Source organism: Accipiter gentilis, chromosome 18, assembly GCF_929443795.1.
Source record: "Accipiter gentilis chromosome 18, bAccGen1.1, whole genome shotgun sequence".
NCBI lineage: Eukaryota > Metazoa > Chordata > Aves > Accipitriformes > Accipitridae > Astur > Astur gentilis.
In genome coordinates this window covers 5,029,288-5,055,839 of record NC_064897.1, presented here as the reverse complement: position 1 = coordinate 5,055,839, position 26,552 = coordinate 5,029,288, and the positions used below count along the sequence as shown (strand labels likewise).

The 26,552-nt window shown below is 39.2% G+C and overlaps 1 protein-coding gene across 1 annotated transcript in view; it reads left to right on the top strand.

The window, feature by feature from the left end:
- LOC126048006 (potassium voltage-gated channel subfamily KQT member 1-like) overlaps nt 1-26,552 on the top strand; it is a 504,159-nt gene that overhangs the window by 60,075 nt on the left and 417,532 nt on the right. Inside the window, exons 7-10 of the mRNA XM_049822381.1 lie at nt 6,768-6,878; nt 7,897-7,992; nt 8,911-9,039; nt 11,492-11,654. Coding sequence (XP_049678338.1) covers nt 6,768-6,878; nt 7,897-7,992; nt 8,911-9,039; nt 11,492-11,654 — 499 coding nt within the window. The remainder of the gene's footprint in view (nt 1-6,767; nt 6,879-7,896; nt 7,993-8,910; nt 9,040-11,491; nt 11,655-26,552) is intronic.

Genomic DNA, 26,552 nt, shown 5'->3' with positions numbered 1-26,552 from the left:
TTAGCAAAGGACATTGAATGTTTACAGATACAAAAGGTCTACATTGAGATCCACATTTCAAAAAAAGTATAAATACCCTCCAAAACCTATACTACTTCTTGTAAACTCTACTTAGTTATCTGCAAAAGGTGCATAACTTTAAAAGTATATTCTATTTGTGGAAGTTGGGTTAATGACTCTTTTTTTATTTCTATGTAAATCTCACTCTCTCAGTAATAATGCAGACCTTGATGCAGGTTACAGGTTCCTGTGGTTTTTTTAATAATTCCATGATTCACTGTAGAGGTAAATAGCTCCATCAAAAGCAGCTGGCAAAGCTTCACAGATTCATCAACTACATTGGATATCAATCATCAGTCAGGGTCAGTGCAAGTCTTTGGTGAAATAAAGAAAAAATATTATTAAGGGGGAACTGGGATTTTGAGAGCATTGTGGTAATTATTGTGTGCATGCCCAGAATCAGTTGAAAAAGGAATAGATAGCTATGAACAGAATAAGAGACCAGATTGTTTCTGTATTCCTTTCCTATGGCTCTTCTCATCATGTTTCTCACTGTGACTCATGCTTTCCTTCCTTATTAGCTGTTTCACAAACCATCTCTTCTCTTGTGGTCCCTTTTCCCCACTAGAGAACCTCATATATTTTATAAGTTGGCTGTCTCATTATAACAAACCCAAGGAGATCCATCGCATTGGTGTTAGTGACAGAGAAAAATGAGAGGACTAGAACAGATGCAGAGCCACCCACTTCCAGAGAGAGAAGGATATATTTCAAGAGTGATTTGAAACACAATAAACTGGATTTGTTCTTAGATGATAGACTTAAAAAATGCCAATATAGTTATTAGACTATAAAACAATTGTTTATCTGCATACAAATAAACTGGTCAGTAGGTCTGGGAAGTCAGACAAAAAGTTCCTAATAGATATATGTTTCTAATCCTTAAATTAGATGCTGCATAAGCCCCTACTTCAATGAAGTATACAGAAATATAGATTATATTACATGTAGCCTGAGTTACTACCTTTTAAGTGGTTCAGTATAAAAATCTTTTAAACATTAAATTCCTGTCATTAGGTTGTCAGGTATTCATTTCATTTGTGGAGTATCACCTATGGCTGTGCAAAACAGTACAAACCAAGAAAAATCTAGTAAAAAAGAAAAATCCACTAAATGGCCAGATGGACCTGATTATCTAATGTCCTGGGAAGAAACGAAACCATGAACTAGCCCATACAACAATCACTTGTTAAAGTCCTCAATAGACGTATGATAAAATTTTCAGAACATAAAACCTCATGGTTATAGACATGAGATAATCTCTAGCTAGTGGAGGAGAAGAATAAATGTCCCAGAAGCACGATTGTGCTATATTTCAAAAGTAAAAGTAAAACAATCAGGGTGTAATTGACATTATGAAAGATACCCCATGTCTACTTTAAGAAAACAAACCAGTACACAGGCTCACTTATTCTGCTATTATTTGAGCAGTTCAGCTCAAATACCAGTGTTAAATGACTGAGTGCAGTGGAACACAGCTACTGTTTCTGTTTTTACTAATGGTCTAGCTGAATAGTCTGTGAAGTACTTCTAATTAAAAGTGGGGCTGCTTGTGGGAAGTTCAGCAGCATTAGGGGCTCCCATACAAGTTTGTGCTAGTTCAGCTAAATCTATGAGAAATATCTCATAAATTTTTCTAGCATAGTGAAGTTCCAAAGAGGTTTGTAGTACCATGTGAATTAGAATGACACCAGTGAAAGAAATGGAAAGCATATAGTTCATTAATAAGGAGGTGTCAACTTAATATGTAATCATTAAAGGACAGTGATTCATGTGTGCTCTGCACAATGTCTTTGGTGTTTCATAAAGTAATTCCTAGGCCTGTAACTGCAAAAGGCAAGAAATGCCCAAATTCAGACCTGAATGGGAGGGAAGAAGAACCCCTTAACAAACTGAGGGGAGCAAGGTACAGTGGAAAACAAAAAAAGGATTTTCAGCAATCAGTTTGGGAACTAGCTATGGTTTTTAGCATCCAGTTCTGCCCATGTATATTCATGCACGGGTTATTCCTGTATGTAATAAAACTTCCAAGTGAAGCCAGTGTGCTTTTTCTACCTTTCCTTCTTTTTTATTTTTTTAGCTCTAGTTACCCAGAGCTTGCTTTATGAGTTGCATTGAATGTTTAGATATGGATTACAAAATATTTTTAAATGCTAGTATCTACAGCCTTGATTTGAGTCAGAGTAAAAAATTGAGGTAAAAAAAAGTCAGGATGTGTCTATACAAGCATATTTTGTTAATATTTTGGACTTAAGGAATTCAAAAGGAGTTCAGTTTTGAAGACCAACAGATAAGTTTAAAATGTGCATTACTTTACCTTGTTGACTTGGAATTTGTATTTCAAAGTGTACATATATGCCTTGCAAAGTGCTCAATGGGTTTTGTTGTTGTTTTCCAAAACTTGACTTGTTTCGTGTAATAGCAAGATAAAATCAGCTTTGTCTTTCTCTAGCTCTGTGAGGCACATGAAGAACACTGTTTAAATTGTTGTTTAAGCTTTTCAGACGTCTAGGCCTCCTCAGCATTAGTGAGTCACGGTGCAGGTGCAGTTCACAGCTGGGAACAGTGACAAAGGACAAAGTGAATCAGTTTCTTTTTCTTTTCAAATCTTCTGTAACATAGAAACACAGATGTGGAGTTACTAGGGAGTGAAATTTGATTTCACTTTTGCCTTTCAAAACTGAACCATAGGAAAAAAATCTTGGTAGCAAGTATTTGAAAGTCTTATGTGTCTGACAAAAACCACAGAGTGTATTATGGGTAACATTTTGCTTTGAGTAGAAAGTGCAAGCTTGCTGAACTTGATACAAATGACCTGAAAGGTTTAAATATGAAGAAAAGGGAAAATAAAGAATGAATGAGAGCTGGAATTAAATGCTAACTACATTCACCCGCTCCAGTTAAATGCAAGGTTGTTTCACCTAGATTTGGCAGGCACACAGATGAAACTGCAAAGACATATCAAAGGCTTGTGGTATTTTATATGAAGCCACTTTCAGAAGTTATAGCATGTTAGAACACATGCAAAAGCATTCCAACAGCACTGTCAGTCTGCCAGAACTGCAACCCATGTCACAGCAGTTTTTCTGTCCTTTCTGGGTATTTTTTCTTGAGGAAAGAAGAAAGGCATGTAGGAAGCTTCTCTTCTTAGGCCTTTCCTTGCTCATCTCTTGCTGCTGGTAATGCTTATGGTTTTGCTGCAAACTGGACTATTCTGTATTGTTGAACTTGAGTTAAATAGTTGCTCCAGTAAATTGGTGTTAACTGGCAGAGGTACTTGGGATCAATTGCTCAGAATTTCCAGCAGTAAATTTCCATGCCAGACATAGCAGTTTGAACCCCTTTATATTTAATATGGTTTTTGAGGTGTGCAGTTCGAACTCTTCAAACTTCAGGACACCTGCCTATCTTAAAGCATGTGAGAAGCTCTGTTGACTTCTAGTAAATTAGAGTTCTTCCTCTTTTGAAGTATACATATATGTTTTCAGTGCCTGTGTTAGAGCATGTGCATACCAGCTGGAATGTGCCATAATAAATCTGTGTTACAAAGGAGGTGTCATTTTCCAAAGCCTAGTTATTAAACGTTCTCTGAGCAGATAACTAATAACTTTTGGATATACAAGTAGAAAAAGATTCTGGCTGTGATAAAGAAAGCCAGAGAATTACATTATTTATAATCCTTTCCACATACTTCAATGCACTAATTAGATTACCAAGGAGGAACCCTCTTAAGATAGCCAGGGAGAAACTTTCTGAGACATGTTCAGGCACCTGCAGGAATCCGCCAGCCAAATGCCTGCTGTAGAGATGGAAAATCATCTTTTCTGTGGTTACAGCTTTCATGCTGTCTTCCATAGTAACACTAAGGCAGCTCAACATTACTGCAGTTTGTTTTTAAGTCCTGAGTGCTGGAGAACTCAAAAAAAAAAACAAACCAACAAAAAAAAAAAACCACAAACCAGAAAAAAAACAAGAAGCCTTTCATAAGAAAAAAGAGAGGAAAGGAAGGAAAAATCTCAGACTTTAAGGGGTCATCTGGGTGCACTGAGGAGCTGAAGTGCTGTTAAAGAAACACTGCTCTAACTTCCTCAACTCCCCACTAACACATACTGCTTTTCAAAGTTGAATTGGGGGGGGGGGGTGTCTGGTTTAATTTGGGGGGCTGGAAAACTCATCTGTTTGTGCTGCTGGTAGTACACAACACCTGAGTCACTTCATGGGCAAGCCACATTAAATCTAGACAAATACCTGGCAAGACAGAGCTCCTGCTGAGAGCAGTTTGCAGTTCCAAATAACAATATTCATTAGAGGATATATATACTACAAAGTTGACTACATCAAGTGAGAAATTTGTGATGAATAAACACAAGCCTAATTTTTTTCTGAACTTGGAAAAACTCAGTTTGATAGTTAGTAATTTTTTCCCTGCAAATTTTCCTTCCAGCTCTCTGTAGAACTGCTCTTAGAGGAGGAGGAAATATATTCTTCCCATGACTTTATTGCTGATAGTTTCTTCTGAGAAGCCTATTTTTGCATAATATCTAAGTATTTGTCAGCAACTTTCCCCATAAAAGGCAGTATTTCCACATCCTCTTTTGTAGTCAGTGTAAATTTACATATTCTTTTAAGTCTGTTTTGGCTGTATTTCTACTACCATTCAAGGCAAGGCATAGGGAGTAGGACTGGGTTTAGGGCTAGTGCTCCCAAATAGAATTACATTTCTTCTATTTAAAGCTCTCCCCAGTGGTTGGTGTTGGTGATAGTATTCTTCATTTTCTCACCAGAATGTTTCCACTTCTCAGAGATACAAGTCATCTTTCTCATACCATTTTATGGCAGCGTCAGGGCACTGAGTAGGCTAAAAAGCCTTAATGGCTCTGACCAGCCACACCTGGGACCACCCCAACACCCAGGGCCTCTATTTAGGCTCAGCCCTGGGTACTAATTTCTTGCCTGAGCTGTGCTGGAGGAGAGCTGGTCTCCAGCTCAGCCATGGTCTGGTGATCTGGGGCTCAACCTCTGGGCTAACTTCCATGCTTGACCTCAGACTTAACCTCATCACAGTGATATTGCCGTATGATTTAAGAGTCTTTGATGGACGTGGCCACTGTCTGTGAATCTATTCTGCTGTGAGGCTGGGCCCAGGGTGGTGAGGCCCCTGTTTGGCCAGCTGTGGGATTCCCTTGGGATCCTTCCTTCGGATCACCTTCTGTTAGGGAGCAGCTGGCCCTTGTTACATTACAGACCCTTCTGATGGACCAGCCTTCACCCGGACTCTGATCCCCCCCAGAGCACCAGTCCTTTACTGACCACTGGGCTCCTAATGAATTCTCTTCCAGGCTGCTGTGGCTCATCAGAAACAGCCCAAAACCTCTGTCCCACTCAGGTCCTCCTTGCCTCTGTGGCTTTTCAGGGGTGGCCTGACACTTCCACAGTGATTTCGTCCCTCTTGATCCCAGACTTGTGTGAGGATATGCCTTGCTGAGAAGGGAGGCTGTTGTCACAGCCCTGAGAGTGCTAATTGGTCTAATGACACTAACAAGCATCACCTGTGGCCTCCACCCACACCCAGGGGCTCTATTTAAGCTCAGCACTGCTAGGGGAGGGGTGCTCTTTAGTTCAACTGTAGTTATGTCTGGGTATGGGGTCCCTTGAGCCTGACTTCAACCTATGGGCTGATATTATGGCTTTGCCTCATCCCTGTGGATCTGTGTGCTGACTGCTGGACCTGATCCTAACCCTGACTTCCTGGCTTGATGTTGAACCCACCTCATTGCTGTGATATTGCCTTGTAATCTGGATTCTTGGTTGGATCTGGCTGCCCTTTCTGCAACTGTTTTGCTTGGATGCTGTGGGACTGGACCCTGACAGAGGAGGCACTGCCCCACCAGCTGTGTTCTCTCTCTTGACTCTGGGATCCCTATTCCTTAGGGAGTATCTGGCCCTTGCTGCACCCTGATAAACAATAAGGTGATCCAGGTATAGTAATATGATGCATCCTGTGGCTTAAACGCAATTTTGAGTAGCAAAGAACTGTATTTGTGGGGGGGAGGAGAAAAGCTGAGTGTGGGGCTCTGCTGTATTTAGGTCTTGGTCTTTTGGCATATTTACTTGGGAAAGTAATGTGTCATGGAATGGTTGTGTTCCTCTTCTTGCTATGAAAATTCAGTTGGGATGGTATTAGTTCTATTGCTTTTCTTTCCTGCCAGCACAGGGCGTAGCTTATCCTGCTGCAACTAGTGTCTCTCTCTGACTGCAGAGTTGGGTAGATGTCTGTGCATTGGTTGTATGCAAGTCAGCACTTTCAAAGCTTTCTTCTCAACTCTGTGGAACTACGTTTTAAAACCAAAAGAATAAAAACTACAAGCCTATGGTTTCAAGCCCACAGGGCCAACCCTTGCAGTCTTGGGAGAGTGGAAGCAGCCAGCTACAAACTGTGAGAGCAGTCATCCTAGGTCCAGACCATTGTTGCATCCAGAACAGTGGCCAGTTGTGAATGCTTGCTGAAGAATGTAGAAGCAGGATAAATCTGCAGTGATGCTTAGCATACTCCTGTGGTTTTCTTATGCACAAATCCAAACACTGTTGATCCATATGTATCTCCTGATACTTCTCTACTTTTTTTCCTCTTTCTTTCTTTTTTTCCTGCTTGTTGGGGAAAAAAAGGTACTGCATTGCAGTGAATCAGATGTTTGTTTCTGGCCTAGGTAACAGTCACAACAATTGGTTATGGAGACAAAGTTCCCCAGACATGGATTGGGAAGACAATAGCTTCCTGTTTTTCAGTATTTGCTATATCTTTCTTTGCTCTGCCAGCGGTAAGTAGAACTTGGATCACTTTAATAAAGTCTCTGTCTGACTTGGGTTTACAGTTAGGTAGTTTTAAATTAGTGCCTTTGATAGGAAATAATGGGGTTGGGTGTTGCTTGAGAATGTGCACACGTGTGTCCTCAAGTGTGTCACTCATGTAAATGAGTGAAACTGCTGTATCTTAACTGCAGTCATTTTAGAGAGGTGTGGCCTAGAAAGGAGGTAAGAGTAATTTTTGCTACTTGGAGAACTGAAGCTATTCTGTGAGGTAAAGAGAAAGAGAGGTTTAGGGTTTTTTATCAGTATGTTAGCACTGGAGGTGAAAATTCCTTTGTTTATGCTATTTTGTGATTATATAACAACTATTTGGGGTCCTGTGAGGAGAGGAACACTGCCATGAAGCAGAGGTCTAGGAAACTGCATCTGCTTTCCTACATGGTACTATAAAGCATCTTTGGGCTTATTGGATCTTCAAATAAAGGAATGGGGGGGAAATAAGGACAACAACATTGAAACAATTAGAAAAGACAGAGTATTTCTTCAGTAACTATTTTTCAACAGAAATGTTGACGTAAAGCATATCTTTAGCTTCTTTGCTCAATTTGCCTGGAAAATCAAGCTGGGTTCTGGCTTTAGTTGTGGGTTTTTTTCATGGCAAGGAATTAAAAATAAGTTCAAAGAATAGCTGTAGATCAGTCATGTGACATTGGCATTTGCTTCTCCCACCATTGTGTAGGGTTGCCTTTGGAACGTGACTCTCTGAATGCCTCTGACTAACGTTACCTGTAGATCACAGCAATAAACACATACTGTTTATTGAAGTTACACGATGCCAATATCAACGTGCTCAATTTCAGGTTTATTTGTTGGAATAAATAGAATTCTGCCACTGTGGACATCTGAAAATTTAGACCTTTTCTAGGACAGTCTTTTATAAAATGTCTGTTTATTTCATATGCCAAGTATTTGTTTCGGGCATGTGAAGTAATATTGCAGTCTGACTAGTAATTTTGGTAATATATTCAGGGTATTCTGGGGTCTGGTTTTGCCCTGAAAGTACAGCAGAAGCAACGTCAGAAGCATTTCAACAGACAAATCCCAGCTGCAGCTTCTCTAATTCAGGTAAGGCCCCTAACAGTAAAGTGCTTAGGTGAGTATTGGAGGGGGAGTGTGGCCTAGTAGTTAAAGTACTGAGAATCACAGTTGCTAGATTTATTCTAAATCTATAACTTGTTTAACTGTTTTCTCTTTTTGATCCATTTCAGTCACTAGAGAGAATTAGATAATTGCCTGTCCCCCTCTCATGAGTGAACATAAGAGGTTTTACTAACCTGGGATTCACAGGCATAATGACACTAACTGGATGCAATGAGTCTATTTGGTGAAACAGAAAAAAAATCTTTGTTATAATCTTTAATTCCTAACTTCCTTTTATATTCCCTTAGGTCCTGTGCATCTGCCAAATCCTGAGGTGATGAATGTGGATACATATACATGTACACACACACCTCAGTTTAGAATAATGTCCCAGCATGACATTCTATATGATAATGTAAAGAATGCAATAGCATGGTGAACAAATATTAAATGTGGCACACTGCAGAAAGAGGGAAATAGCAGTATTCTATGATGCTTGTGGGGATTTGCTTTTATGAGGGTTGTTTGGATTTTAGAGGGGTTTTTTGGGGGTGTGGGATCTTGTGGTTTTGTTTTTGGTTTCTTTTTACTGTGGGCAGGGTTAGACCCCAGCTCCTAGGGGGAATGCTACAAAGAGCATCCTTAAGATCCCTGTGTGCTGAACGCATGTTTCCTGGTGCAAATTGTACTTGCCACAGTTATATACAGGGAAGAATGTATTTTACTGGGCATGGTACTGTGTGGTGTAGCACAGTGATTGCAGTCAGAACTCTTTGCAGCATTTTTACATTGATTGAAGAGTCTGCTGTTAGTTTGATTTGCAGCAAAATCTGACTTGCCTGTCCTGCAGGACAATAGTGACTGCTTTTTCATCGAGATTATTGGGTTTGGGTTATCTCATAGACTCTGTGGCGGTGCTATGCAGCAGACAAATCCTGCAGTTCTACAGCAACATGGAAGATCTATGTTACATCACCGATGCAACATCCCAAAAAACCACCAGCGCCATCTAGCCCTAGTCTGAGAAAACAGGTAACGGAGAGTTCGCAGAGCTCTATTCTCTTCTTGTTTTTACTTCGATTGGGATAACTTGCCAAAATCCTTATGAGGTGTCCAAAGAATTTGGAGAGCTGAAAAGCATTTGTAATGGGACATTTGAATGTTTTCCTCATGCCACAGCATGATTAGTTTAGTCTTCCTTAAAATATTCCTGAGGGACAAATGTCTTCTCATTTTCATTTGCCCTGGTGGTCAGAGAGGTGCGAGTTCTCCATTGTTTTATGCCCTTTGAAGTCTCTTCTACCTTCTCAAAGGGTAGTGTAAGTCAATGATAACACTTGCCCATTTTGCATTCATTTTGCGTAGTATTTCATACAGAAAGAGGAGAAAGCTAGTTTAAAAATTTATGTTTGCATTCAACATGTGGCTGACAATATAGGTGCTTTTCTTGCCTAAGTACTTCTCGCCATGGTATTTTATGTGGAACTGTGTGTAGAAATTTGGGCAAATTCCTGAGCTGTGGCTGCAGTAAAGTGGAATAGTGTTTGTCTACACAGGTGGGATTGCCTAAATATAGTTGTGTAGTTTCATTGGCAAGCTTGCCTTAGCCTTCAGCACCCCTTGTAGAAAGGTCCAGGTCTGCAGCAGGTCTAGCTTAGATACCTAGTGCTGCTAGAGGCCTGGGTTTAGGCAGTGAAATCCTACTGATGCCTGTTGCCCAGTGGAGAATTGCGGTACGATTTCCCCGCAGCATGTGTAGAAAGATGTATTGGCATGATCTTTGTGCATGTATATGTTTTGGTGTTAAAGCAGTGCAATCTACTTGGTGTTGAGCAGAGTGTAACTTTGCCATGAGACTAGCTTCTTCATAACTAGAGGCAGAAAAACCAGGAGGAAAGGAGTAAAGCTGAAGTAAGGCTGGGTAGTATGTTTTACTGAACAACAAGCAATCCATGGTGGGAGAGCTGGAAAAAATTGACAGTTTTTAGTGCCCTTAGTATTTTCCCTCTGTTTTTTCTAGTGAGAAGGATTTCCCTAATATACTATCAAACCTAAACTTCCCTGTGAACTGCTAACCCTAAATCAAGAACATAAAAATGGTTCTTTCATCTCTTACCAATGGATCATCTTCCCTTGTCAAAGGAGACTAGTTCTTTCTCTACCTAGCCTCTCATTTTAAAGGCTTAAATGTATATTGATCATCTTGTGCATGTTGTAGCATTTTGTTCTCCAGAGAATTCCTAGTTTCTTTTCCTCCTATGAGAGACCAAAATTTTTGCCTTTAGAAGCATTTTGATGCACTGCACAGCATCTACTCTCTACAGAAATGCTCATTTCTACTATTTTTCATGCCCTGTTTGATTAATTTGGTACATGCTTTTGTTTGTGCAGCAGTTAGAAGACTGAAATCCAAAAGACTGAATGCAGACCGTAATAAAATAAGAATTGGCTTACTTAAACCAAACAGCAGTGTCCCATTTGTGAATACATTGAGCCTGCAGCTGTTTATGTTGATGTGTGCAAATACTCGTTCCCTCTGATGCTTATCTCTAACTGCTTAGTGGTCACATCAGAGGCCAAAGTACTTTGCAGAATTGAGTGCAGTAGCCCTATATCTCGCTTCTTGTCAGAAGGTTACTGGAGCATCAGGCAAACTAACGTATGCCTCTTACCTCTATTTTGAGGTGAGCAGGAGAACCAGGTGGGACTAGAGCCAAATGGTAGGTGGCCATGAAGACTTGAAATAAATGCTATGGTGTGAGAAGTAGTATTTATATTGCTAGGTGGTGGCAGCATCCAGGAGGCAGACAGCACAGGCCATCTAGTCAGTATGAGAGTGGCTGTTATGTTGGTTGCTTCCAGTCACAAAAGCAGATGGAGACTAGCATTGCTTGGAACCAGTTGAATCCAAACCTTCATTTTTTTGGTTCTTGTGTACCAATTGTAGGGTGCTTGTTAGGTTGCCTCTTAGGCTTCTAAAACCAAGAGAACCTCATCTTTGGAGGCAGGAGGAAGGACTTTTATCTTCTCCTGATGTGCCTAATTCAGCCTTTTTGTTAAAAGGTGAAATTTTCTGTAATTGAAAAGGCTGTACAGTGCCTAGCTCATGGCTCAAAGTCTATGGTTATGTTTCATTAGAACTTAGAAAGATGTTGCAGCCAAGCTGTTGTATACTCAAGTGATTACTATTTTGGTTGCCTTGAGTTTTGGACCCAGTTTGAGGAAATTTTACTTAAACCTGATTTTCAGAATGTGCTAGGCATCTTCTGAGAATGAAATTCTTATCAGATTTAAGTTGGTAATTCAGAATCAGCCACTCTTACAACCTGGACTAATATTTTCACACTTTCACTGAATTTCAATTGCATTCTTTAAAAAACCCAAACAAAATCTAAAATGAATTTACTGTATAGTGAAGTTCATGTGTACTTTTCTGGTTTTGATAGTATCTTCTGATATCATCCCATTTCTACTTCTACCACAGGCTAGAAGATACAAAAGAAAAGGGAAACTAGGCTGTGGTAATGATTCTGCACCTGTAATAAACCCAGGAGAGAATGCCTTGTCTATTCCACAGATCACTTATGATCACATTGAAGAACAAGAAGGCAAAAAAAATGTATCTTTCTACATTGATGAACCAGGAGGTAATTTACTTTTACTTATGTTCAGGTTGCCATTTTTTTAAGAGGCAGTGTTAAAGTGAATTGAACTGATGCAGGGAAAATTTTTGTGAAGAAATAATTTTAAACTAATCAGTAAAGCAAGACGCCTCAAACTGAGGACAATTGCATAACAACAATGGGGGGACACAAATTAAAGAAATCTTTAGATTTCTGTGGTGTGAACATCAAAAGAGCTTTCTTTGTTTACCAAAGTTAATTCAATGAAGATATTGGATATATAGTTAATTCTGATTTTTTTTGAATTATCTCAGAGGTTGATGGAAAGCTTCCTCAGATCTACCCTACCTTTAAACTTTACCTCAGATAGAGCCTGAAGGAAGGAAAATAAAACAGGAAAAGTCTTTACTTTTTTACACCATCTTCTTAAACATTGTGCAGATAAATTGTTGTAGGCACAGCTAATTTTTTTTATGCCTATGTCAACCAAGAGGTTTTGACAAGTGGGTTTTTTCCTGCTTCATTTAAAATATTGTGTGTAGCTATAAGTGGCTGTTGTATTTCAACTTGGAAACTGGCCAAATTTCACTGCTGAGCTAAGATACTACTTTGTTTGTAAAATTCTCTTTTAAATTGAGTTTGTAGTGGAAATGTGGGTATGAAATATTGTTTACTATAAAATGAGGGGTTTTTTTGAAAACTAATTTTTCCACCTTTGTGTTGATTTCCTTTGTCTGATGGGGTTGGGGAAAGTTGTGCTAGTTCTGGATCTGCTAAATCTTTAGCTCAAGGGAAGGTTGTTTCCTTATAGTCTGAGGAGTTATGCTCCATACCTAGAGGCACGCAAAGCCTTGCCAAGTTAACTGAGGTATCCAAAGATGCTGGCCCTAGTCAAAGTTATATTATGTGGTGCTTTGCTTTAGGTTTTCAACTGTCTTTGATAAACCTGAACACCAATTCTGTATAAAATTGCTACATTTAGGTGACATTGAAGCGACACACAGTTTCAGCCTGGAGAGAGTATGACTGTAGTCTTGACATGATGGTTTCTTAATTAAAAGTACTTTAAATATTTTTGTCCCCAGGGGGAACATGTAGTGTCTTCTACCTTTGTGTTCAATATGGGAGTTCCACTGGGTTGCTTTAACTTTACAGAGTTGCTAGATTGTATTGTCAATGCAACCGATGTCATCCAAGCTAGAGCTGTCAGTCAGATGTGGAATAGCAGAGATCTGAGAGCTGTGACATACTGAGGCACATCTGTAAGGGGTAGAAGCATCTAGCTCCCACAGGGATTTAGAAAGACCTTCAAGCCTCTGCTTCATGCAGCTGATAGCCATGAACTGCCATTGTGGGAGGAAGAATTTTTCTTCCACTGATGGAGGTTTTCATTACCCATCATGTTCTTCCGTATGTTTTATAATCTTACATAAATCTTGTATCTGTGACTTTGAGGTCAGAATGCTTTTCAGCAATGGTGGTATTTTAACTGTTGTTTGGCATTTCCAGTGCTTTTATAGCATTCTGGGAAAGGGGATGAAGGGTGTGATTTATTTATAAAGTTGCTGCTTTAACTACATGTCTCTTAAACATGCTGAGAATGAGCATAGTATTCTGTTGTTAGATCTGTGCAGCTTCCCTTGCTGACCTATCAGCTACAAGTAGCTGGTTTTGCTGAGTGTATTTTTCTATTGTGGTATTAGTCAGTGATGGACGGAAGAAGCAAAGTGGTGTGTAACTTACAACAGTACTGAAGACAGTAAAGGTGTTGAGGGCTATGTTGTCTGTATTTGTGACTCTGCCAGTGGACATCTGTTTGCTTACGCTATGTTTTCTAAATGTCCGTAGTTAGTCTGAGCAAAGCTTTGTGCATCAGAGGAAAGATTGAAAAGACAAGCCTGTATCTTTTTCTGCCTGACAGCTTGGTAACAAAGGAAAAGGAAATACTTTTTTCCACTTTTTCTTGTTGGACTTTTATTATAGCTAGTCTCATTTATTCTTGTTCTGAGACAGCCATGCATATTATTCCCTTACCAATTAAGTTTTATCTATTTTTCATTTTCTTTCACGTTTTACCTTAGCCAGTGTCAGGGCTAAGTCACACTTCATTTGACTTTTCTGATTCATTCCTTCTGTTGCAAAGCTTCCAGGAATGTAGTTGGCAAACTCGTTTGCTCAATTGACTGAACATTCTTGACACCTCTCAAAAGCTTAAACCTGATTTCTCTCAGTGAAGTTCTCCTTGCCAGAATTAATAGGATTCTATTCTTGGGAAGTGGAAGTACTAGGCTTCAAGCCTGTAAATGGGGGTATTTTTCCTCTCTTAAAAAGCTGAAAGCAGAAAAAGCAGAGAAAATAATAATTAAAAAAAAGGCAATTGAAAAAGGCCATGCCAGCTTCTCTTTCAGTGTTGCTATAGTGGAATATTTTATTCATTCATTGTGGGGGTGGATGTTTTACAGATGATGGCAAACTTTGAGGTTGAATTAGATCACTTTTTTATAGGCCTGACCTAGGAGGAGCAGAGCTGTTGCTTTAAAACAGCTCTTCTAGTCTGCTGCTCTGGTCAGCAGCAAGAGAGACTGTAGGGAGACCTGAAACAAATGCCTGGCAAGTGCAGACAACAGAATAACAGTTCCACTAAGAAAACTCCTTGTTCTGGGCAGAAATAGACTGAAATTAGGTTAAAATGTCCTTTACCTTAATTCAGGAACTGCATTGCATAAGCATACCTTTTTTTCATGAAGATAAGTTTTTTCTTGGGATGTCCTGTTCCTATATCCATGTCCCCCCAGCATCCTCTTGGCTTGCTCAAACTTGCTTAGGAGGCATATCTTTCAAAGCTAGGCGAAAATGCTTTTGTCTTCTATATGAAGGAGGCTTGAGAAAAGGAAAGCCTTATAAAGCCTAAAGATATGATCAACATTAAGGTTTCTGAGATACTTCTGTATGTGTAATAAAACATGTATAGGACAGTGCATAATGCAGAAACTAAAACTTTACATACCAGAAGTGATGGAATCTTGAAACAAGTACTTGATAACCTAAAAGGAAAATAGTTCCTGACTTAGTTCTGAACCATGCATGGGGTTTTGGGTGTGACTAATGTGAAGTGCTCTGTAACCCTAAGAACTTGACAATCCTTGCAGGAATGGAAAGGCCAAAAGTCTTTGGCAGTAATAGTTTCCTTGTTTCAAGTCAAACCTCTCAAAATGAGGAAGCTATTTAGAAAGAAACTAAAAAGGAACAGCTAAAGAAAACATGCATTTAAGAAAAACAATTCTGGAAAATAACTGTGATGCTGAAGATACTCTAGTGCAGTATATTCTTTTCATGGATATCTATTGCTTTTACTGAGGAACTCTTTCATACTAGGGTGTATAGTTTAATTTTTTCATGTAGTGGTTTAAAACCCTCAGTGATTTCATCCTAACCTGAGATTATAGCCATAATTGTTCTCTATAGTCTTGAAACTGATCTTTACCTGTGCTTCTGTCAGCCATTGTGTACATACTCCCTTGCAGCTGGGTCTGTTATCAGGATGACAAGACATGTATGAACTCTCTGGCATCTTTAATATTCCTGTAAGATTTAAAGAAGGTACTTCAGTATCAAGATGGTGTTACTTATGATAGCAAGAGTGAGTGGCAGGTCATAAAGGCTGATCCAAATGGAAGAAAAAACAAATAACACTTGAGTGTAACTGAAATCTTTTACATGCACTTGAGTTTCATCTTCAAATAACAGCTATTTGCTGCAATGTATGCTTCTCAAAATGAACTGAATAGCTGTTTCATAATGCTTTTTATTAGGGAGGAAAAAAATTATAAAAATGTGAAAGTTTTTGGACCTTGAAGGTCAACCTCCTGGGACATCTCCAGCAGATGGAATATATTATTCTCTGTCAGATATTGTAGGCTGTATGCACAACTCATTATTGTAAATTTGTCAAAGTCACAGGACTCTCAGAGTGATAAATCTCTGCTGGGGTAAAAACAAAATTCCCTATTTATCACTGTGCTTTTCTGTTTGCTTTTGGGAATTTCTTGCATGCTGTCATATTCTGCACCCCCCCCCCCCTTCCTCCCCCTCCATATTTAAAGCAAAACTGCACAATAGTAACTTCTGACCAGGAGAGGGGAGAGAACTGTAATTTTTGATGACCCCCAGAATACCCTTGTAAGCCCTCTTATATAAAGTGTGTAAGGGTGTTAATGTTGATTTATTCTGTCTGTAACGCTAGTTTGGATGCTGACATTCCAGAATTCACCTGTCTAGTAATGGGTTGGCTGTTCCTGGAAACTGGCTGCATTTCCATTGGGGAAGAGGGTTGCTTTCCCTCACTGGTGTAGATGGATTACAACCTGCAGTACATATAAAGAAGCAAACATTTTAATTTAAGTGGATTCATAGATTCCAGTGCTGACAAGCTGAGTGAAAGGTGAGAAAAAACATGTGGCTAAAATTAACAGAATAAAGCAAACAGCAAAGCTTTTGAGGCTCTGCATAACTGTCAGTAAGCCAGAAAAGCATAAATATAAAGATATGTTCTAAATTAGTAAGAGGAAGTATCCAGATACCATGCTTCTGAAAAATGTCATACTCTTGAGGTGAGTTTAGCACATGCTGCTGGTTTTGCAGTAAGAATCAATATTCAGCATAGGGCTCTCTAACTTCTAAATTTGTCAGTCAGTTCAGGACTTGTAGGCACTAATGGTACTTGCCTGGGAGTAAGAATTGTGGAAACATATCTCTGTGCCTCTACCAGAGTGTTTTCAGTCTTTGCTGTTTCAGCCCTGGCTGTCCTGAGTGAGAACTTCCAGTGAATTCTGTGGTTTATCTTGCATGACCGAAGTGGATGGTAGAACTGGGGGTGGTGTAAGGGGAGATGGAGGCTGAGAGGAAGAGAACAGCTGCCCCTGCCAAACTCACTCTTACTTCTGATTAAATCTGGCAGCTTTTGAGGTTTAAAAATTTATTTTTGTTCTGCATTTATTCAACTCCTTGTTCTGCCTGATTTAGGACCAGAGTTTCGATCACTGGTCACACAGGACTTGAGCGGGGACTTTGTACCAGATGGTCCCAGGGACCATGGTGAGACAAAGTATTTGCAGCTCCCTCAAGCTTTTTCTGATTAGTAATGTCAGTAAAACTGAGTTTAGACTTTTTTTATCCAGAAAACATTTTTGCTTCATCAAAGACACTACATTTAGATGAAATTTCATTTAATTGAAAATGTTGCAACTAACTTTAGTTGTGATGTAAGACTTTATTTAGCTGTTCAATAGCAAAAGAAAATTTCTCTGCGTGGTAGGGAGACTTTATGATGACATTGGCTTAGCATAAATTCATGGTGAATAACAAGTTTGTGCTATAGAGCTAAAAACCCAAATGAACAACAGAAGTGCTGTCAGCCACTGACTAGCGGCAGTGGTGTTTCTGGTGAAGTTGACTATTAGAACTGGAAAAAGGGACACTATCAGCACAGCGGGGAGGGGAGGGGATTGAGTTGCAAATGAGGGCATGCCCCAGAATAGGATGTTTTGTTGCCAGAAATTAGTATTTCAGGTAATTGTTAAAACCTTAAAAATGTAGGAAATCAGAGGGGCAAATAAATTCTATTTGAGTCAACATGTTGCCTAATAATAAAGCAAAGGTAGCTTTTTAAAGTGAGATTAAAATGACCTAATAAATTATATAGTTTTTGGTAAGCTGTTTCATGGTACTGATGGGGCCCTGATAATTTTTGCTTTTGGATCCAGAATATATGTTGTGATAGTCTTGCTGTATAAGTCTCTGGGTAAGTGAAGAAAGGATGAAAATCCAAGACCCTGTCATAGGGGCGTCAAGGGAGAATTCAACTGTTGACCATAAAGACAGGAAATCAGTTTGGGTTTTTTTTTAATGTTTGTGCACCTAGCAGAACCTTCTCACAATACAGGACCTTGTGGGGTTTTCCTGACCTCTGTGTCTGAAGGAATGCATTGGAAGAACCTATTATTCAGCTAAGTCTTTGGAAGCCTTAGTACAGAAGGTGGAGAGTGGAAGTAGAGGAGAGACTGTTCTACCTTTTGAGTTGTACTGCTGGAGATCTGATTAAAAATGCAAAAGGTGTGTTGGAGAGTAACCATAAAATGATAGTCTTAGCCAGCCTTGGGAAGAAGAGACAAGTGAAATAGAGTTATTTGACTTCAGGAATGGAAACTCAAGAGTTAATAGATAAGGTGTGGTAGGAAGTAAGACTAAAAAGTGTTACGCTCAAAGTCTTTATAAGCAAGAGGAAGCACATGTTATAAAACTAGAATTTAGTGCTGGTATAGCTGAAATCTTGAGATCTAATCACTATTAGTCCAGATCTAATTGTTACCAAAAAAGAATCAAATGCAATATTTTTTTGCATATTTAAAAAGTTGCAATAATAGTAAAAATACAATTAAAACTGTAACAATTCTTAATTTTTGCCTATTTTCCTGGCATTTATGTTCCTCTGGGTCCTAAGGTTTCATTTGCTGCAGGGGAGAAGGGGAAGTGCTACAATGAGTTATTGAAACCTGGTGTCCTTCACAGGGAGGATATGATGTTTGTGTTGATAGTTTCTTCTTCTCCTGGGATCTGCTTAGGGTCACTTATAAAAGTTTCCTAACACACTTTCATGTATTTCTTCATTGGTGTGCAGCTCCAGGTTTCATCTGAATTTACCAAATATGTTCACCTTTATGTATGTGAGATTAGTATTTCTGTGTTACCCTTAAAACCAGTTTTGTCCTGTTCCAGGATTATGTTTTTCCTTAACTGACCATTAGTGAATTGTTTATAGTTGTGGTGTCTCCAGTGCCAAGCCTGTGCCCCATGTCTTATCTCATGCCTGTACTCCTATACCCTGCATCCTGTGTTTCCACTTCTCAAGGCCTCAGATATTCTCCCTAGCCTGGATTTCTATAAACTCTGTCATTATTTAGTTGTACATACCTCATTCTACTAGAATAACTGTTATTACTACTGTAGATATGAAACTATGGTTGTACAATGGAAAGATAAACAAAACAAGTCAGATGCAGACACCTGGTCAACTAGAGAAACTGTTGTCTCGGGTAAATCACTTGAAGTCAGGCCAGGAAAAGTTTGGACAGAGCAGGCTGGAGAAGCTTTATTCCTTAGGTCTTGCACTTAGTACAAAGCTTAGGCCCTGTTACTAGCAGCGCTAATACAGGGCAACACAGAAGAATTCAGGAGACATAGGAGCTCCTTGGTGAACTGAAATGAATATCTCGGTCTGTCACTTTTCCAAAACATAGGAAAGATAGGAACAATCTGGGTAACCTGTGAACTTTTTTAATGACCTAAACTTGAGATGAAAATCTATGCAGAATGGAAGTTTGGCCCAATTATTAAACATAAAGTGTAAAGACAGTAATGATGTCAGGTAATACTTAATGCTTTTTTATTTTCACTGAAAATTAACACTGAATTTGCTAAAATTGACACTATAAATTATGTCACTTGCTATTATTTGGCTAATGATTCAGTGAGGAGCAAATCAAGTAGAAGAGAAAGGTTTGGGAAAGATACACTGAAGTCAGGTTGCTTTTAGTTATCTGGACTTGCAAAGTAAATAGCCGAGCAGTAAGGCAGTGATCAGAAACAACCTCTAAGCCACTAACAGGACTGATAAGAGGCTGGTGGGTTGCATGGGTCTATAAAAGAGCACGCAATGCATGCTTTGAAAGGAGTGGAAGGAGGAATTTCCATACTTAGGAAAGTCTATTTCCTAGAAGAACGCTAGTATGGTCAAATTATTTGTAAAAAAATTTAAAATAATATTAAAAAAAAAAAAAAAAACAAAAAAAAAAAACAAAAAAAACCAAAAAAAACCAAAAAACAACAAACCAAAACAGAGTAGGAAGGAAATAAGTAACAGTGAACACGAATCGGTCAAGAGCAATTGCATCAGATCATGCAGGGCATTTTTCTGTGATGTGGCAATGTACATTGTAGATAGGAGAGAAGCAGAAGACGGTTTATATACTGATTTTAGTCAGTCTCTCCCATCTCCTCCTTATATGTGCATAAACACAGGATCTGTATTATGGCCTAGAAAACTAGCTTAGGCTACTGTAGGAGGGATGAAAACTTGTTGGAACATGATAGTTAACAAAATATTCACCAGTGGTTCACTGTTTAACTGATAAATGTGTTTAGAGAGGTTTCTGAGCCTGGTGCTATCAAACAAGCCTATCAGTGGGTCAGATCATGGACTAGAGTGGAATTTTTATTCAATGCACATTTAGTATAAACTCAGCAACGGCTGAGGGCACTTTTGGAAGACAGTCTGCGGGCCTGTGAGCCTCCCACAGAGGCAGCGATGCTCCTGCAATTGGCTCCTGTCTCATGTTCCCCTGCTAATCCTGTATCTCGCTAACTCACTGCAGTGATCTGTCTCCATACTTTTGATATCAAGTACAAAGGCAGCTGCTTGACCTGATCTCTGGTCTATTAGCCACCTGTTTACGGTATGTGATGCCACAGTGTGGAAATGATAACCCTCTCACTGCATAGCACTGGGGGATGTGTTGTGCTCAAATGAGCCCTTGTAGAAAGAGGCTTTTCCAGTTCAGCATAGCACTGCAGCACCTGTCATAGGTTCCAAATTATTTTGGGGAAGTGAGGGCAACCTTTGGTGGGGGGAGGCAATTTGGGATTTAAGGTTTCCTTTTTTTATGGAGGGCTTGAACTCTGAAGACCATGATTTTCTAATGCTGTTCTAATTGGTCAACTAACTTAATATTAAAAATTATAATGCAGATAGTGCATCAGGGAATGGGGAACATGTATAAATGGAGGTTGCCTGGGGAAACAGTCTATGAAACTTACTTTTGAAAGTACAGATAAGTATGTGCTACACAACTTAGATTTTTCTCACCACTACTACTTTAGAATCCTGTCTTTTTGTTCAATGTTCAGTCAGGTAGCAACAGTCTCACTCCAGTGCAGCCCAGAATACATGGTCTAACATGACAAAGACCAAACTTCAAACAACAGTAATTTAATTTCAAAATGCAAGGTACATCTCCATGCGATCAGGTGGATGAGAAAAGGGAGGTGGGGAGAGCCCAACCAGCACTTAGGCCAGTGGTGACACACAGAGTACTTGCAGTACTGTAGGTTGTGAGGTTTTCCATTGCAGTTCACTAGTGACTGGAAGTGAAGGCCTTTTTGAGGCACCCCAGAGCCTTCCCCCTGAAGGCAAGAAGCAGGTACCTCATCTTATTCATCTTACAAATGTCAATAAGGGCAACTTTTTGCATTTCCTCTGTATTTTTTCATTTTTGTGCGTCTACTGGCTTTGTAAAAAGCCAAGGATTGTCAGCTTTTGCCGCAAATTCTTTTCCACAAAAGAAGCAGAGACAGCTAGAGACTGTTAAAATGAGAATGAAGGACAATGACAAAGCTCTAGCATGTAGTAGTGGGCTGTTAGACTGCAGTTTTGGTGTTGAGGCTGTATGCAAAAAGCTAGTCTCCTGTTGAGGAGGGAGCACTGCATGAGTCAGTGTTCCTGGATTCTGTTCCTAGCTCTGTTACTGATTTGCTATGTGACCTTGGGCAGACAATTAACTTACTGTGCTTCAGTTGCGTCATCTGTTAAATGAATATAAGTCTTGTCTCTGTCACAGAGATATTGGGAGTCTTAATTGTTTATGAAGTGTTTTTAGACTGACACAGCATTACAGAAGTGAAGAATGCTATTAGTCAATGCAGTATTAAACACAGGCCTACACGTTTATTTATTGTTAGCATAAACAAGGAGGAGTGGTAATCAAGAATGTCAGCTTTTGCAAGAAGAGAAGCTGATTTTTGCAGAAAATGTGGAGGAGAATGGTCTGTGGGGAAAATAAGATGTGATTTAATCCAGAGTGTAAAGCTACTTTTTAGCCACAAGAATTTGTTCTTTCTGATGGGAATGACAAAACATTATTGCAGGAGATCAGTGCATCATGTTAAAAAAAAATAAAATATGGCTTTTTTAACTGGCTCTACTTAAATGGCAGAGTAGTAAATGTACTTTTACTATTCCTTTAAATATACTTTTTGTCTTGAATATGTGAGTTAATATGGCTTGAAAAGCATGTATTCTACATATTTTACCTTGTATGTCAGCTGGGAAAGCTGAAAAGATTCCAGCGTTAGAAGTAAACTAAACTCTGGTTCTGGGGGTGGGGTGTATGTGTGTGTATATATATGCAACACTGACCATTAATTAAATATGGAGAATTAAAAATTTTGTGTTCTCTTTTTTTGGTTTTGCTCCCTGTTTAGATTTCCAGGTGTTAGCCACTTTCTAAACAATTTTAGTTTGCTTGATATGTCTCTACATAGCATTCTGTTTGCAGTTTATAGATGATGCCTGGAAAATAATTTTGATATACAGAGATGCACGGTGTTCTTTCCAGATTTTCCCAACTATAAATCCATCAGAATATTTGTCTTCTGTGCTTTGGAAATGCTTCCATGCACTAGCCAGAATAAGTGTTGTGATGGAAAATCTGTCAACTTGCCTAAAGATAAATGCACAAGGGACTTCTTACACCTTTCTGTCAGTTCAATGCTATTGGGTGCTAAAACCCCTCTGTATGTCTGAATATAAATAGCAGAGAAATCTAAGAAATAAAGCTTTGTTTCAACCTCGGTACCTGGTAAAAACTGACACATTCCAGTCAATGTTCTTTGGTTTCTTGCAAGTAAAGGTTCAAGAACTTGTCAGAGGGCTAGCTAGACAGAGCTAGGTAATCCTTACATTTAAAGTGGTCTTGTTTGCTATTATGTTGTGAATCTTCATACTTGAATAATTTTTAACTTATACCTGCTGCGTCTATTGCTGGCTAAGACTTTCTTTCTGCTGTTCTCATGAGTGTTATGTCTGAGAACCTGAAACCAATGCACTTTGCTGTCCTGTTTGAAACGGAGTGGTGGGTTATTAGGGTGATGCCAGTGTTGCACTAAGCCATGATCTGATCCAGTGAGACTAACGTTTTCCTGTTTTATTTCTACTTACTGCAGTAGAAAATAGCATATGCAGTGAGAGCGGCTGTGTCATAGGGATGTACATAATTGACGCTTTCTGAAGGGAGATGATTTTCTTACTGTTAAGCTTCTTCCTGTTAATTCTGATCTGCATAAGATCTGACAGACTGGAGGTGAAAAGAATTAGTTGCTCTGAAGACTGTCCACAGTCTCTGTTGATCATGAAAACCTAGGAAAATAGGTGCTGTACTATGTGTCTGCCAGTTAGAGCTAGTCAGAACTCTAAGAGTATTTCTCATAACTATAGCAAAAAAGAAAAGCAGCTGCTTGTCATTTACTTAACCTTGCTTGGGCTGAATTTAATCAGTGGAAAACATCTGGAACTGATTCCCCTTCAATTTGGAGTGTCCAGTAATCTGCTGTGTACATAACAACTCGTGCACCTTTAGCATTAGAATACTTTGCTAAACAATCTTTTGCAATATTGTTATCTTTTGGAAAGAAAAGAGGAAGCAACAGTAATTTCCTAATGAGCAAACATTTGCAATGTTGTGTATAGGTTGTGGTGTTCATTGATTTTGTGCAGCTGTTGTACGGAATCTATTGATCAGAGTTAATAAATTTCTAAGTGAGTAAGACTGCTTATTTGTATTGATTAAAATTGGGCCAAATTCTGAACTCTTTAGCGTTGCTTGACTACAACTGATGAAACAATTTGACCTTGTTATTCTTTTGATAGAACACAATGTTGAATTATGAGCAAACCTTGAGTATGTAAAAAGCTTCTGCCTATGATCTATGAGTGGTTTTGCTTAAAATTCTTAGTCTTTCTTGCAGAATTATGGTGTTGGACTTTTCTAGTGAGCTACTGATACCTGCTTTTCAGCTGACTTTTCTGTTAAATAAAACTAAAGGAATCACTGAATTGGGTAGTAATACTGGATAAAATGCTAACAATTGTTAAAAAGCCACTTGGTATGAGATATGTGGAAAAATAACTGATGCATTGAAGTGATGTTTTGTGTGCACAATACATTCCTTCACGAGGGAAGCTGGCAAAACTAGAATATATACTCTTTTTCAATATAAATCCTGTTCACTTGCAGGGAAACATTTATATTTAAATGAACTTCTTTGAAAACCATAAGTGACTAAATCTGTCTCTGGGAAAAGCTCTTCCTTCTTAGTGTTCTCCTGAGAAATCTGCAGTGAATATCCCAGCTGACTTAGCAATAATTTCTATGGGAATTCCTCTGGGGTAAGACCCACAGAGGTGGGGTGGGGAAGGGTGATGAATTACTTTGGGCATCCCTTCCTCTTTGCTTTGTGCACCCCCCCCCCACCCCCCCCCATTAGGGAGTTCTCTTACTCACATTAGCATGGAAGGAGAAGTAAAACTGCTATACGGCACTCTCCTGTCTTGTAGTATGAAAAAATACAGATGTGATCAGTGCTACCCAATGCAGCAAAAGAGCACCCAGCTTGAAAATATAAAGCAACATTTATGGCTCTTAAAATTGTGTTATTTTGATAATGTATTATTTTTGTATTGAGCACCTTCGAGCAGCGGCAATCCACCATCAAGGAAAAAATCTCCTGGGTTTCTTCTTTTTCATTCCTGCTATGGTCTGTAGCATGTTGTCTCACCAACAGGAGAATTGTGTGTAGTTGGCATAGACTTAGAAACTCCTCTGTAAAGGGAGAAGAATATTTTTTTCATCTTTGAATAAGGTGAATTACAATTCCAATAACCAGTTCCAGGAATTCTGGCTTGCACACAGCCTGGTCCTGAATCTGCCTCACGGGTACGTAAACTGTGACTGTATTCTGACCCTTTGGATCTATTTGTGTTCCTTTAAGTGTTATATTATGCTGAGTTCTCAGAACTTGATTCCAGTTTTCAAAAAAATCTTAAACAGCATAATGCCAGTATTTGTTGCTAGTGGCTTTTTGGTTCTGTTTTTAATGGGGTGAATCAGACCATGGCAATGGGATACTCTAGACCTGGTTGTACTAACTCAATTAAGATCCATTTCAGGTCAGGCTGACCTGAATCCTTCCTAGATTAGTTTGTGCTGAGTGAGCCATCATGAAGCAAGTGTGTGCCGGCAGCCCTAGATAGAAGTCCACAAGTTTCTCTTGCTGTTTATTTGAAGGGCTCAGATTGGCTGCTGTTTCTATAACCTTTTGGAAGAGAGAGAGCAAGCATATGCTAGATTTTGTACGCAGAGGCCCAGCAGCTTAAGGTTTACAGGGGTTAATTTAGCCTGATGAGCAGAAAGTATATGCAAAAGTACATGCAAACATGCCTTAACATAATAAAATATCAGTGTTGAATAGGATTTTTCCCTTTTTTTGGCTGTTCATAAAACAGTGGGCCTATTCATATGTCATATGAATGACATCAATTTTAGCTGATAGAGATCTACTTGGATAAGGTAGTGATGGCTTTTATGGGGAATTACTTTGCCTGGTAAAGATCCTCAATTTACGTTATTTGTTATCTTCTGCTTAAGTCTCCTTAAGGGGGTAAACATGTTATTTGCTAGATAAACAAATGCATCAGTACCTGCCAAACTCAGATGTTGACTGGCTGGAGAGGAACCAGCTGGGGGGGGAAATACTCCTTGTAACTCTTTTACAAATGGAGAGCAAGGCAATTTAATTTGGGGTTCAAAAAGTCTGCATCAGTAGCAATTTCTAAAAAATGATTAATTTGAACAAGTTTGTCTATTTTATAGCATTTAATTCAGAGTAAAGCTTACTAAGGAGACCTCTGATGCTCTCTTATACCTCCTTCATCTTCGTATGTCCCCTGACCAGCTTTGAATGAACCTTAGTGTGTTCCCATTTCATAGGATGCAATCACACATCCACAGTCTTCTTTCTCTCCCTTCATTTAGATGCTGCTACAACTGGGTCATGCAGTTCTTCTCTATATAAGATGGAATTGTCTGAGAGATTTTTTCCACAGCTTATAGTGTTAACTTCTCTGACAACCCTCTCAAGAAACTATGCTGCAGGGAGATAGGAGGTCTCAGCTTTGCACACTGTCCCTTGTGTAGTGCAGATGTCTCATCTCAAATGCTGAAATGTGGGTTTTTTCCATGACACACTCTCCAAAGGAATTGATGTCTTAGCCATGAAAAAATGAAGGAGTTCTTGTAGAAAAGCTCTCTTCAGTTTCGGTGATCTTGTCTAAGCAGTTGCTTTTGCAACTGAACAGGTACTCCAGGGTAAATAATGCTGCAGATTTTTGTCTCAATGCTGTCAGCTTTCATTTAACCTGTTGAACTGCAAGTAACTAAGTATGTTGTGCTGACTGCCAGTCTATAAGGACCTTGGAGTAGAACAGGAGAGTGCTAAGGTTTCAATTGTGAGTCTCTTGTAATATCAGATGAGGCTGATGGTTAGATCTGGGCATAAGAGAAGCAGGTCCTTATCAAGGTGGTGCTTCTGTGCCATGCTAGCAAACATCATTGTTATAACAATATTTGCAAAGCCAGAAATGGTCAGTGCTTCAAATCAAACAGCAAGATACTCCCTTCATTTGTGACTTCAACCTAGTTTAAATCTGTTTCTCAGATGGAAGAAGGACATATCCAAATTTGAGTAAGAGAACACTAAAGCATTATAGCTTGAAAGCCAACTTGTAAGGCATGGGTTTTGGGGAGGTTTGGGAGTGTGTGTGTGTGTGTCCAGTAGAAGAACATAGTCAATGCTCAGAACAAGGAAGTAACTGCACAAGAGCATCAATGCAAAGGAAGAGGGGGGGGAGCGAGGGAGATGGGGAACAAGGTGTTAATTTCTCCCTACTGGCCTCAAAGCAAATCTCCAAAAGCCTTGGATACAACAGTCAGTAGCCTTTATGATGCTAAGAGTCCAACTGACAGTAAAAATCTT